Source organism: Prosopis cineraria, unplaced genomic scaffold, assembly GCF_029017545.1.
Source record: "Prosopis cineraria cultivar Desert tree isolate PC_DT_omini unplaced genomic scaffold, ASM2901754v1 PC68, whole genome shotgun sequence".
Classification (NCBI taxonomy): domain Eukaryota; kingdom Viridiplantae; phylum Streptophyta; class Magnoliopsida; order Fabales; family Fabaceae; genus Prosopis; species Prosopis cineraria.
In genome coordinates this window covers 17740-30941 of record NW_026555398.1, presented here as the reverse complement: position 1 = coordinate 30941, position 13202 = coordinate 17740, and the positions used below count along the sequence as shown (strand labels likewise).

Here is a 13202-nt window from a genome sequence, read left to right as displayed (position 1 = left end):
TTGGGCCTGGAGTGCATTTTTCAGCGTGTTGAGGCCCTTATAGCCAACATCTTCCTTTGGATGGCCCTAAGTGGAATCCTCTGTAATTTGTTTCTTTATTTTTTGTGGTTACGTCTGTAAATTGTTTCTTTCATCTCGGGCCTCTGTGTGTGTGTGTGTGTGTGTGTGTGAAAGTGATAAAAGGGAGTTAAAGTGGTGTGTTAAATTGTGTTTGCTGGAGAGTGTAAGCAATCACCCGGTGACAAAATTAATGGTTCTTGCCCTGTCACAATCTTTAAGAAAAATGAATTGGTGCTAATTAAGATCTGAATCAAAACTATTACTGCAAACTAAAATCAAAAAGAAAAGAAGAGAGTTATAAGTAAGGTATTCGATCTCGTATTCAAAATGATTGAGCCCTTTTGATCCTGAGAGAGTTTCTTAATCTAATCAATGCGCAACAGTTTGTATAAATAAATTATTCTATTGGGTTTGTGAAAATAATGGAAAAGCAGTTTATAAGTACAAAAGATGTGTCACACTGCACAAGGTCTGGATCCCTTACTCTTCTTTTCTTCTCCTCATCTCATGTCTAGCATTATATTGAATTTTTATCAATATTTTATAAAACTATTATAACCATAATCTATTTTTTGTATCTTTAGAAATGACTTGTAATTTTTTTTTTTTTTGAAATTTCTAATTGAGTGTTAATGCCAAAGAGCAAAAGTCCTTTTGTTCACAACATAAAAAATAAAAAAGAAAAGGAAAAAAGTTAGATACATATCAGCCCAGAGCCTGTCATGGCTATAACTGGCCCATTATCATGACGGTTATTTTCTTAAATACGTACGTATAGAAAAAAAAGTTGTAAATTATAATATTGGAGATTGAGTCTCATTGAGTTCCTCCATTAAATTCTTGAAACATAGCTACAACCTGAATTTGAATTCAGTGAATGTATTTAATATAGGTATTGAATATTTGTACTATTTAAATTGTTTAAATCTAAATCAACAATTCAGATAAATTCACACATTTATTAATTTTAAATTGAATATAAATTTATAATCATTGATCTTGATTTTAATATTTTAAATGATATAGCATTCAATACTTGTATTAAGTATAGTTACCGAATCTAAATCCACCACAACCTAGCCAATACTATAAGGAGTATGATGATGGATCATCCATATATAGTTATGTACTTTCTCTCAATACCCTCTTTCCTCATACAACCTCTTCTATTTATTTAATTATCCATTTAATTTAATGGTGTCAGATTGTTAATTTTTTTTTGCCAACTAAGATTGTTAATTGTTAATTATGGCATTGAATTAAATATATTATTCATCTATGAATTACTACCATGAATGAGTATTGTAATATTGTTTTCAAATTAAAAGCATTTAAAAGATAATAATCGATACACGGACACTAAATAAAATGAATAATCAAATTGACGCACGAGATTAAATTATGGAGAGGATCCAAATTTCACCGCAAGTTTTCAAGTCTCTTTTTATCTGAGTTTTTAATTTTTTAAATGACAATTTTTAGAAAGAATCGAGAGGTATACTATACTATATTGCTATACGGCATGTCTTTTTTGTGTAGGTAATAATTTGGTTTTCTGAAATAAATACGCAGACGTAGTCTTTAATTTTGTAAGGGTCTTCATTCTTGACTAGCTTCACTTACAATCAACAATTGAAAAAAATAGAATAAATGAAAAATACTCCAACATTTCATCGCGTTTGCGTGCATATATAAATAGGCAAAAAAGAATCCGAGAGTTACAAAGGAATTATAAAACAAAAAAAGAAGAACAATACCCTACATAAACGAGGCCACTTGACCTCTCTATATGGTACTAGCAATACATAACAAGAAGAAGGACATAACCCGAGGAAATCTGAGTTTCTCGGAAATGTTCCACATATCAATGCCTTTATTATATACTTCAGCAAACGCCACTCATCTTTTCATTGTTCTTCTTCCTCATCAGCACGAACTTCTTCCAAACATCAGTGATCTCCCTCTGCGTCTCCAACTCACTCTTCTTGGTGACCACGACGCTGCCATTGTTCACGACCTCCTCATGATGCTCGGCCACCGTGACGGTGGTGGTGGACACCGCCTTGGGAGGAAGCAACTCCAGCTCGTGCAGGACCTTCTGGACGTCCAGCACGAGACGCTCGGCGAGGGTTCTGGAGAAGTCCTCGCGGATGACGACGCGGAGCACGGTCACGTGCTGGGCGTCGGGAGGCATGGTATAGGCCGGCACGATCCAGCCGAACCTCCGCAGCAGGTCGGAAACCTGGAACTCGTTGAATTGGCTTTTGTCCTTGAGAGAGAAAGCCACCAATGGAACACCATCGTTCTTTGAAACGATGGTGAACCTCCCTGTCTTCTCAAGTCCTTCTTTTAGCACCAGCATGTTGTCTCTGCAATTCTCCATCACGTTCCTGTATCCCTGCAATTGATACACATCGACCTCATTTACTCAACAATGTCACATATACAGTAGCTTAAGGTAGGTGTGTGTGCGTGCGTGTGTGTGTGTGTGTGTGTGTGTCCATATCTGATACAGCATAATATATGCATGTAAATGCTGGGTTTCTGAGTATTGTGTCTGATATGAATGTCAACACTAATTGGGTAAGGTAAAGGTAAGGTATAACTCTGACTTTTAACACACACACATATATATAGCAGGAAAATTGCGGGACTTGTGAAAAGTAATTAGATGGCTAAGTGTTGGTTAGTTTAGTACCTCGTAACCCAAGCGAATGAGTTGGTAGTACTGAGCAATGACTTGACTTGAACCTGCATTATCAGATGAAGAATATCGATATAAGCAAGAGAAGTATGAAATGAAAACTGGTAAAATATGAGTAATTTAGGTCCAAATATAAGAGGAGGTGTTGATGATTGCCTTTGGAGAAGTTGAGGGTGAAGGTGGGTTGATCGGCACCGAGATAGTTGATGTGGAAGATGAGCTCCTCAGGCAAGTCTTCTTTGCTTCTCCAGATGACCCACCCAATACCGGCGTAGACCAAACCATACTTATGCCCACTCACATTGATGCTCTTCACTAGAGGCAACCTGAAGTCCCACTCAAGTTCTGGGTATATGAATGGTGCAATGAATCCACCACTCGCTGCATCCACATGAATTGGCGTATCCCATCCAGTTTCACTGTTCTTTTTTGTAAGGAGATCGTTCAAGAGCTTGACATCTTCGAACTCTCCATTCAGTGTGGAGCCGAGGATTGCAGCAACACAGATGGTGTTCTCGTCCACCATCTCCACTGCTTTCTCAGGGTCCATTACGTAATACCCTTCCCTCAGTTTCACCTCTTTCAGCTCCACTTCGAAGTACCTAGCAAATTTCTCCCAGCAAACCTTCACACATATATGTGTCCAAGATCAATCACTGGGTAATCAATATATACAACATTATTGTCTTTTTCTGTTTATAGTACTGGGTGATAGAGCGTGTGTGTGTGTGTGTACCTGAACATTGGCTCCTGTGACAATGTTGGGTTTGTCATAAGGCTTTCCCTCGGCCTTTCTTTTGTTCTGCCATTTTCTTTTGAAGGCCAAACCGGCCAACATTATGGCCTCTGATGAACCAACGGTGCCAACACCGACGGCGGCCTCTGAATCTCCGAGAGGTGCGTTGAAAAGATGAGCTATCATGTTCACGCACCGATTCTGCAATCATTCGTTTTGCATACAATGTCACAACATGCACTTCATCCAACAAATTAAAGTCTCCTCAATAATTACATCATACATTCAATTAATCAAATGCACAATTCTTTCTTTTTCTGGTGTGTAAGTGTAAATAACATAATTCATTTACTTTAAGAGGGATTAAAATAGTTTTTATGTGATTAAATTTTTCATTAAAAACATGATTTTAGAGTGTTAAGTTGTTCTTAAACAACATATAGTAATTATTTATAAAGACTACTTAAATATATATTATTTTTCCTTTTCAATAATTCATATATTTTATGTTGAAAAATAACTAGCACACTTTTATTTTTAAAAAAATAACGTCATAACTCATAAGCGTTAAAATGAATTGTAATACCTTTCTACACCATCAAAACTTAACAGAATATGTGCAACTGGTAGAAAAGAATAAAACCACTTTAAATATAATAAAGTCCTTTGCAATGTTGTCCATATTGATGACAGATTATCATTGCAGTGTTGATGCGCTTTCCCAGAAAAAAAGAAAAGAAAAGGGCCCCCCCCAGAAAAATTGTAATTACAGTCACCGTAAATAGTAACATGGTGCCGCATGCTAATTCCAAAAATTTCAAGGGAAAAGAAAAGTCATGTCGATCAAATTCATGACAAGTTCAATTGTGCATGTCATGGAGATTAATATTAAATAATAAAAATGTCGGCAATTTGGATTCAAAAAGCTAGTTCAAAACTCCAGTCAACAATTTGATGCGAACGAAAACGTTAGACCTCAACTGTCCATTGGCCACTCACAGGGAAACTTCCCTTGATCTGCGCGACTCATTTTTCGCGGTGCAATTGTCAAGAAAAGAAGCTATAGAACCATTGACTCTGGTGAATTTATAAAGTGGGTGCCACTGACTGGACATTTTGGGAGCAGGATATTTCCCATCCTGCCCTCACAAGGGCGGGACTTTTTTTATTTATTTATTTTTTAAAGTCCTGTTCTTGTGAGAGCAGGAGACAACCTGCTCCGGCCTGTTGGGCCGCGCTGGCCTTGTAATTAATAAGAATATTTTAGTAAAATATCACAGTTTGTTGTAATTGAAGTTATTTACTAATTTTCCTACCTTAGATGCATGATTCTAAAGGGATCGTAGTTAGAACTTAGGAGTGATTTCTTAGAAGTATCAGTTCCAACAACAGAGCCACATATACTTGAGGGGCATATGCAACAATTCAATTTGATAGAAATTACAAATAAATAATATAAAGTTTGTATTTTTATCTTCTCTAGCCCCAAAATTTCGCACCTGCTAAAGTTTAGACCCTTTTTTTAATGTTTTAACTTAAGTTCAGTTTTGAATAAACTAAATCCAAAATTATAATATATTTTTAGAAAAGAGAATATGCTTATTTATTTTATTTTTTTAAGTTTCTGCTTAATGATTATATATTTATGGATTTTTTATATATAAATAACATCATAAGTTAATGACTTATATGGAAGGAAATATTTTTAATAGCATTTTATAATAAATAAAAAATAATTATAAAATATATGATTTTTTTAAAAAATTATTAAATTATTAATTTTGAATTATTATTTTTAAAATTAATCTGTACCCTGACAGGATGTTGATTCTGCCACTGGTCAGTTCGCAATCTTAGGAAAGCAGCCGAAAGCATTTGAACAGAACCACCCACTAGCGGGAGTAAATCACGGAATCGACCAGCCATTTCTTCGTGGTCCCAAGTTATCTAACTAGGTAACAATCTCTACTGATCGAAAAAACAGTAATAACATGCAATTAGCTTTTTTTTTTTTTAATAGCAAAACAAGTCACCACTCGTGTATAGTCAAAGTATGAAGAGTGTAAATAATTAAGAAAATGTCCTCTCCCTAGTCCTCTTTACAGGATGAAAAGGAAATTTTTTTATTCTATTTATAAGTTAAGTCATTACATTTTTATCATAATTTTTTTAATCATTCATTAAATGTTAGTTACTCCCTCACATAAAAAAATATAAGACATTAATTGGAGAATTAAAATGAAAAACTCATTGAATTTTTAAATAAGAGTTGAAGAGTTTAATTTTAAGAATTTTCTTAATTTTATTAAAATATGTTGAAAGTGACTTATAAATAAAAATATAAAAATATTTTTACACGCTCACATCTCTACTCTTTGCCACATTTCAACAAAAAAATATTAATAAATAAAAACATAGTCTCAAAACGTTGTCCTAAATAAAAGAGTAAGGTTTCAGATATAGAAATATAGAGGCTGTTTGGAAACTTGTTCTGAAAACAGTTTTTTATTCTCCAAAATAAGAGAATAAAAAAATTATTTAGTAATGTGTTTTAAAAAGTATTTAAAGAATAAAAAAATAAAATTTTATTCTGAAGGATAGAAAAATAAAAACAACTTTTAGATATTTGTAATTATTATTTTAAAAAATAAAAAAGAATGAAAAAAACACCTATTTTTATTATTTTTTTATTTTCAAATCATGTTTTACAGAATACCAATTCTTAAAATAATAAAATAAAAACAATTTTAAATAGTCACATATATCCTCATCAAATGTGTGGCAAATTAGATATAGTTCTGCCATCAATTATCAATTAATAATATAATAGTGGTTGAGAAAGATGTGTCGGCCATGGTGGGAGTAGCTGGGGACGAAGCATGTGCCTCACTGAATTATGTGGGACAAGGAACGTGCATAGGACCGAGAATCAGTGGAGTGTACAATTTTCCACACAAGATTGGGGCTTGGGAGGGAGGCTCATGGTTTTTGATTGCCCGCATGCGACGCTGGTTTTTTGGTTTTTCAAGTGTCTTCTTTAGATCCGTGAATATCGCATGCGCGTTTGAAATTTATCTACTTACTAAACTGAGCCTGGCTTCTCGTCAATTGTGTCGGTCTTCTTCGTATATTTTCAATCTTCTAGAAAATTGGGGTTTTCCCCCTTTAACTTCTTTTTTAAAAAAAGTAGAAAAAAATTCAGGTCTGTTTGCATGCCTCTAAATTTAAATTTAAAGAGATACTTAGCAACAAACTAATTGTTTTGAATAAAAATTAAAATAATATTATACCAAAGGTTTGTTTGGCCAATTAAAAAAGTATAATATATTGATACATGAAACACATTACCGGCGCACTAAGGAGGAAATCATAACATCAAATTTGTTATGGTTTCAAGCACACATATTTAAATAAGTTATGGTTTTCATTAAACAAACAAATTAAAGCGCATGTTGAAATAAACTAAATAAGCTAATGTGCTATAGGTGTAGCCTGGACTGGAAAGAACCAGCTAGAGCATAATCCTGGGGTATCTAAACTTAAACGTGTAATCTGTTCCCATTATTGCAAGTCCCTCATCGATTTTATTATTACTTTACTTTATAATAAAACGACAAGTAGTTTTGGAAACAAACACTAACAAAGACCTGCTTTGAGCCGAGAAAGAAGATATTAAACAAAAAAAGGCTTGTTTATAAACAGCAGAAAAGTGATCGGAATAATTAATTTAAGTAAGACTTTTAATGGGATATTATTTTAATCAACATTCCTAATCCAACCACCCAACCTAACTAATCAAAAGCATTTAGTATATCATCATCTTTGATAAGATTCCAGTTGTCATTTGATTATTAAAATTTTCCAGGTAGGATGATATGTTGTTACTAAGGGGGGAAAAAAAAGATATTTGTGAAAGGAAGAATGGGTATAAAGTCGTGCCTTGCAAAGAAGGGTAGACAGTAACTCCACACTTATTTTAAGAGAGGAGTGAGGAGAAAGAAAACAAGTTGAGGCCAAAAGGGGGGAAAAAAAAAGACAAGAAACTTGTGCATGAACAGAGCAAAGTTCAATCTTGTATTGTGCACTTTCATGGAGTTTCTTTTTAAAAAAGGAAGATTCAGATAAAAGAAAATTTTAATATTTTTATTAATATATATTTTTCCTTGCCCTTTTAAACTATAATTTCTACGTTGAACGTAAACTTTCAAAAAATAAAAAAGAAAAGAGAATCAAATTAAAGGATAGTAAGATAAAATTGCATCCTCTCTCTTCCTTCAATTTTATCTTATCCCTCCATGTAACTGTAATAATCTAGAGATAGTAGTATTTTCTTTTTCGCATGTTACCTCTTTTTCTTTCAATTTTTGCTGGATACATATTAGTATATTTCATAAAACTATATTTGTGACTATGTCGATCTGCACTTCACTTTGTTTATTTTTTAATTTTTTTAATAATTCAAACTCGTGGGCCCGGAGGCTGAAACTATACTTGTTGAATTCGTGAAGGATTCCAAATGATATCTGTTTCACGCAATAAAGCACTGGTGCGTTTTGCAACAGCAACCGCACCAAGGCATGCCTTTAGCAATGAGAGCTTATCAAGTGTCTGGATGGCATAGTAGCAGTTGGTTCAGATGATAATGAAATGATCGCTCCCACACAGCTCACGGATACTTTTTTAAAAAAAAAAAAAAAGAATGGGTATCAGTCATGTACGGAGAGCTTGAACTTTTCACGCTTAACTTCAAGAAGGTGGAAAGTTTATAAGGTGAAAGAATTTGTTCTGTTGATTAAAAAACGGTTAAAAGAATAGATTTCAAAGATATGGCACAATCTGAAAAGCGAAATGTTCAAACGATTCGGATTCTGGTAAGAAGGAGTAAAGAAGGAGATGAAAACACATACCTGGAGTTCGGTAGTGACAGGGTACTCATCCATGTCGACGTAGTTCTTGTTAATGGCGGCCATGATGAGCTTATCGCACTCAGGTTCCATCCACGTGGTGACGAAGGAGGCGAGGTTCAGCCTCGGATTGCCGTCCAGCATGAGCTCGTCGTTTATAATCTGAAACGCCGCCTCCTTCGGAATCGACTCCTCCGGCATCTTGAACCTGCAATCACCGTCGCCGACGATCATTCAATTTCCAATCCACCATCAATATCAGAAAGGAATTGAATCATATACGGCAACGACATCAGGACATAAATTAATAAATAGATACCTACCTGGGAAGAGAAGCGCGGACATAACGAGAAGCGAAGGTAGAGTGAACGGAGACGTCGGTCTGAGAGGAGGTTTTAGAGAGAACCATGGCGGAGAGATAATTAATGTAGAGAGGGAAATGAATCAGTGGAATTTATGATTGTGTGGAGAAGGTGAGGAATGAAGAGGCTTAAATAGGGAAAGAGGACAGGTGGAGAAAGGTCCTGACGAAGGCAATATCAGTGAAGCCAAGAAAAGAAGCATCGGACGAAGGACGGAACGAACTTTTCAATTTCACGACCGATTAAACATTAAAAAAAAAAAAAGCCAAAAAGTCTCCGCGTGAAGAAAATTCTCATTCTTTCTCTACCGGTGTCTCATTGTCACTTTTTAATATTTGGGTAAATATTATTTTTTTTCTTGAGGTAACACAATTTTTAGTTACCGTATTATTTTTGCTTCCCTCCTAATAACTTTGTTTGCAAGTGTGAACTCGGAAGTCACAAGGGGGACCCAAAGTCTATTACACATCTGAATGGAATAATTCTCTCGATATAGGTTCTTTTGATTGTAAAACTCAAATTTTAAAATCTTATTCAATAACTTTTGAGTTACTTTTATATTGAGTTAATGCTTGTTTTATATGAGTTACGTTGCTTTGATATAAAATTTTAAAAACTTTTATTTTATCTCTAAATATAAAGAGTGTCATAATATTTTTAAATAATTAAATAATTTTTATTGTGATTATATGTTCTTTTAACTAAACAATAAATTTATATTAATATGTAAAATTGATTAAAAACATCTTATATTTAAAAAAGAGCGAGTATATATGTTAGTTGGAAAGCTTTGTTTTGGTTCTAATTACAATTTATAAAACGCTTATCTTCCTTCACTTTGTTTATGATATTTGTTAATGTTTTTCCAAATTATATACCTCTATAATTAATTAGATTTCAGCATATCTATGATCAAAAGAAATGTATTATAAATGATAACTAATTATCACCTACTTTTACTTTTAATGGAATGGTTTACATGTGAAGTGAATGTTTGTAAGTCAAACATCCATTAAGAGAAGGGGATAGTAGTTTACATTATCATTTTGCTCGGTCATTTTTTTTGTTTTTCCTTTGCAAGTTCAAGAATATATGTTCTTTTTCCAGCAAGAATATATTTTATATGAAAGAATATTCTAATTGTCAATCACATGTCAACAATATTATTAATTACTTATTTACTTAAATATGTTTATCTTGTTATTAAATAATATATATATATATATATAGTTGACCGACAAAATAGCCTTAAAGTATACTATTACAGAAATGAGTTTTGAATTATATATATATAGAAGCTCAACATGGCAACAAATAAAAGAGCATAAAAAAAATCAAAATATTAGTTGAATGAAAGTTTCATAGACGAGACTTGTCACATTATAATGTTGCCAAATTGGAGGATCAACTTGTCCTTATGATGTAAACAGCACATGAATTAGGCTTTGAATTGTCAAGGTATATATGACAATTAGAAAAGTATTCAAAGGTGTGCACGATCGATCACTTTGAGGAACTCATCATATTGATACCTGTGGCTGAAGGATCAATAAAGTCATGCAAGTGGCTAGTTAATTAGTTAAAAATTTGTTTATACCGTTATAAAAAGAATTGTGCGTACTTGAGTGTGTGTGTGTGTTTGTGTGTGGGTGTGTGTGTTGGTGTGTGAACAAACAAGAGCTTTAAAGTTGGAAAACAAGAGAATTCCGTGGGCTAGTATTTTATTTTGACCAGTGCTTGTTCGAAATAAATTTAAACATCTCATTAGCGTTTTTAAGTATGGTTAAGTTGAAGAAATTCCATTTTTTAAAGGAAAAATACAACTACTAACCTTTATATTTAGCATGTTTTGATATTAGTCCCTATAATTTTTTTTGTCAATTTTAAAGGAAAATACAATTGTTTTCATATGTCTACAATGTTAATTCTTATTATTAATAACAAAGTTAAATCTGTAAATATATATATAGTTATGTTAATTTTATTGCTGAGTTGTTACTATTATCAATTGAACATAATGATTAAATTAGTTATTAACTTTTCTATCTTATTTGTTGTCATGTCTTTTTCTTTTAAGGCTTCATCTATTGCATATTTAAAGATTTTGATTTAAAATTTAGCATTTTTTTTTAGCATTCTACTCATTTTTATACAACCCATTATATAGTTTATATTGACAAAAAAAGTAACATAGATATATATATATATATATATTAGCCATCGTTAAGCTCTTATAGTCATATTTGAAATAGAAAAAACACAATTATTGATCTTTATAATTTTAATGTGTTTTAATATAGGTCTTTATAGTTTTCTTTTTTTGTTATTTTATGTTCCTCTAATTTATCCCATGTGCAATATCAAATGAAGAGCATTTTTCTAATGTAAATTGTTTTGCAACATCATAGTTGCAAAGTACATGGCTAGGTGAAAGTGCTGCACATTAATGGTAATAAAGTTATGCTGTCCAAAATAATTGTATTTCATATTGTAAAAACCTTAATGTTATGTTATAAATATGCTAATTATAGTTGTAAATTTATGTCCAATGCTAGTAAGATAATTAAACTTAAACTTAACACTATAGCAAGGTATGAGGTGGCATGACAACTTGGTTGTGCCCCACAAATAGAGAAGCATGCTAACTTGATCCATTATAGTTGATGATTTAAGGCTAAGTATGCTTGCACTTAATTCAAACATGGCTTGTCAAAATGACTAATTTTACAAGTAAAATGTCTCTTATGACTTAGTATCTAAAAAAAATGTCTAATATGACTTGTAAATTTCTTTATGTTCCTTGTTAAATCTAGAATGTTACTGTCAAATACTTAACCAATTTAAATTTAAACATGGCTTATTAAATGACTAACTTCACAAGTAAAAATAAAATATCTAATATGACTTATAAATTTCTTTACATTGCTTATTAAGTTCATAATGTTACTTGTCAAATAATTTATCTATGTAAATCCATACATGACTTGTTAAATGACTAATTTCACAAGGAAAATACCTAATATGATTTGTAAGTTCTCTTATATTACTTGCTAAGTCTGAAATGTCACACTTGTGCAAGATCCATCTTGTGTAAACTTATGCGTATGTAACTTGTTAAATTACTAATGTTGCAAGTAAAACGTCTAATATTACTTGTAGATTCTTTACATTTCTTGTTAGGTTTGTAATATTACTTGTCAAATACCTAACCCATGTAAATTCATAAATGACTTGTTAAATTACTAATGTAACTTGTAAAATATCTAATATTACTTGTATATACCCTTATATTACTTGTTAAGTCCAAAATATTACTTGTGCAATAACCTTTGTAAATCCAAACATGTTAAATGACTAATTGTACAAGTAAAATGTCTAATGTAACTTATAAGTTTCCTTACATTATTTGTTAAGTCCATAATGTTACTTGTGCAATATCTAACTTGTGTAAATCCAAACATAACTTGTTAAACTACAAACTTTATAAGTAAAATATTTAATATAACTTGTAAAATCTCTCACGTTATTTATTAAGATTAGAATACTACTTGTGCAATGTCCATCTTGTAATCTATCAATGACTTGTTAAATTACTAAAATCACTTGTAAAACATTTAATATTACTTGTTAATTCCCTTATGCTACTTGTTAACTATACAAATGCTTCTGATAAAAAAAATAACTATACCAATGTCTAGTAAATACTCAATTAAAATAATAAAATCAATTAATTTAAACATCTAAAGAAGCACAAATACATTGCAGCAGTCAATTTACATTTCCAAAGTTGTAACATTAAGCTCATCACAGCCATGCGTCTCCAACTACAAAAGGAAGAACATCAAAATGAAGTTTTTTTTATACAACAGAAAAAATGAAACTATCTTTTTCCTACATCATTGTTGCTCTTTTTGCATATTCTATATGGTTGGTTGATATTAGTGAATGGGTGGATGTAGATCTTGAATTATATGGATGTTGCATTAGGCACCAACAACAGCTTCTTCAATGCTCTTAAACTTTTCTTTATTCTCTTCTTGAAATTCTTTTTTGAATTTTTTAAATCCTATTACTTGTTCTTTCTTTTTTCCTTGTTTTCCTTTGTCCTTCTTTCTTCTCCACCAAATTTATAGCCCTGCAAAAATTAAAACTACTTATAAATTCACTTACACAATTTGTCAATTATCCAACTCCACCTATTACTTGTATGCAACAACTCATTCAATAATTGTGCTTGTTAATCTAGTAGATGTACTTGTAATTATGGTTTCCAATAGTGTAAATTATGGTTACTATATTTCATTGACTATGACAATTTACCAGCAAACAGGTAGACATTTTGATTGTAAAATTGGTATAAATAACAAGTAAATTCTCTAACACTACCATTTATCATTTACCAACCATAACCTTTTCATTCTTCCAAATCAAGTGAA

The 13202-nt window shown here is 32.0% G+C and overlaps 1 protein-coding gene across 1 annotated transcript; it reads right to left on the bottom strand.

Annotated features, from left to right (window-relative positions):
• Positions 1 to 1728: 1728 nt before the first annotated feature.
• On the bottom strand, positions 1729 to 8886 carry LOC129295212 (glutamate decarboxylase 1-like). Its single transcript, XM_054933693.1, has 6 exons — positions 8728 to 8886; positions 8408 to 8612; positions 3501 to 3701; positions 2921 to 3389; positions 2759 to 2811; positions 1729 to 2458 (listed from the first exon to the last, which is right to left on the bottom strand). Exons 1-6 carry the CDS (start codon positions 8811 to 8813, stop codon positions 1946 to 1948), a joined length of 1527 nt encoding a protein of 508 aa, XP_054789668.1. The 5' UTR covers positions 8814 to 8886; the 3' UTR covers positions 1729 to 1945.
• Positions 8887 to 13202: the final 4316 nt, after the last annotated feature.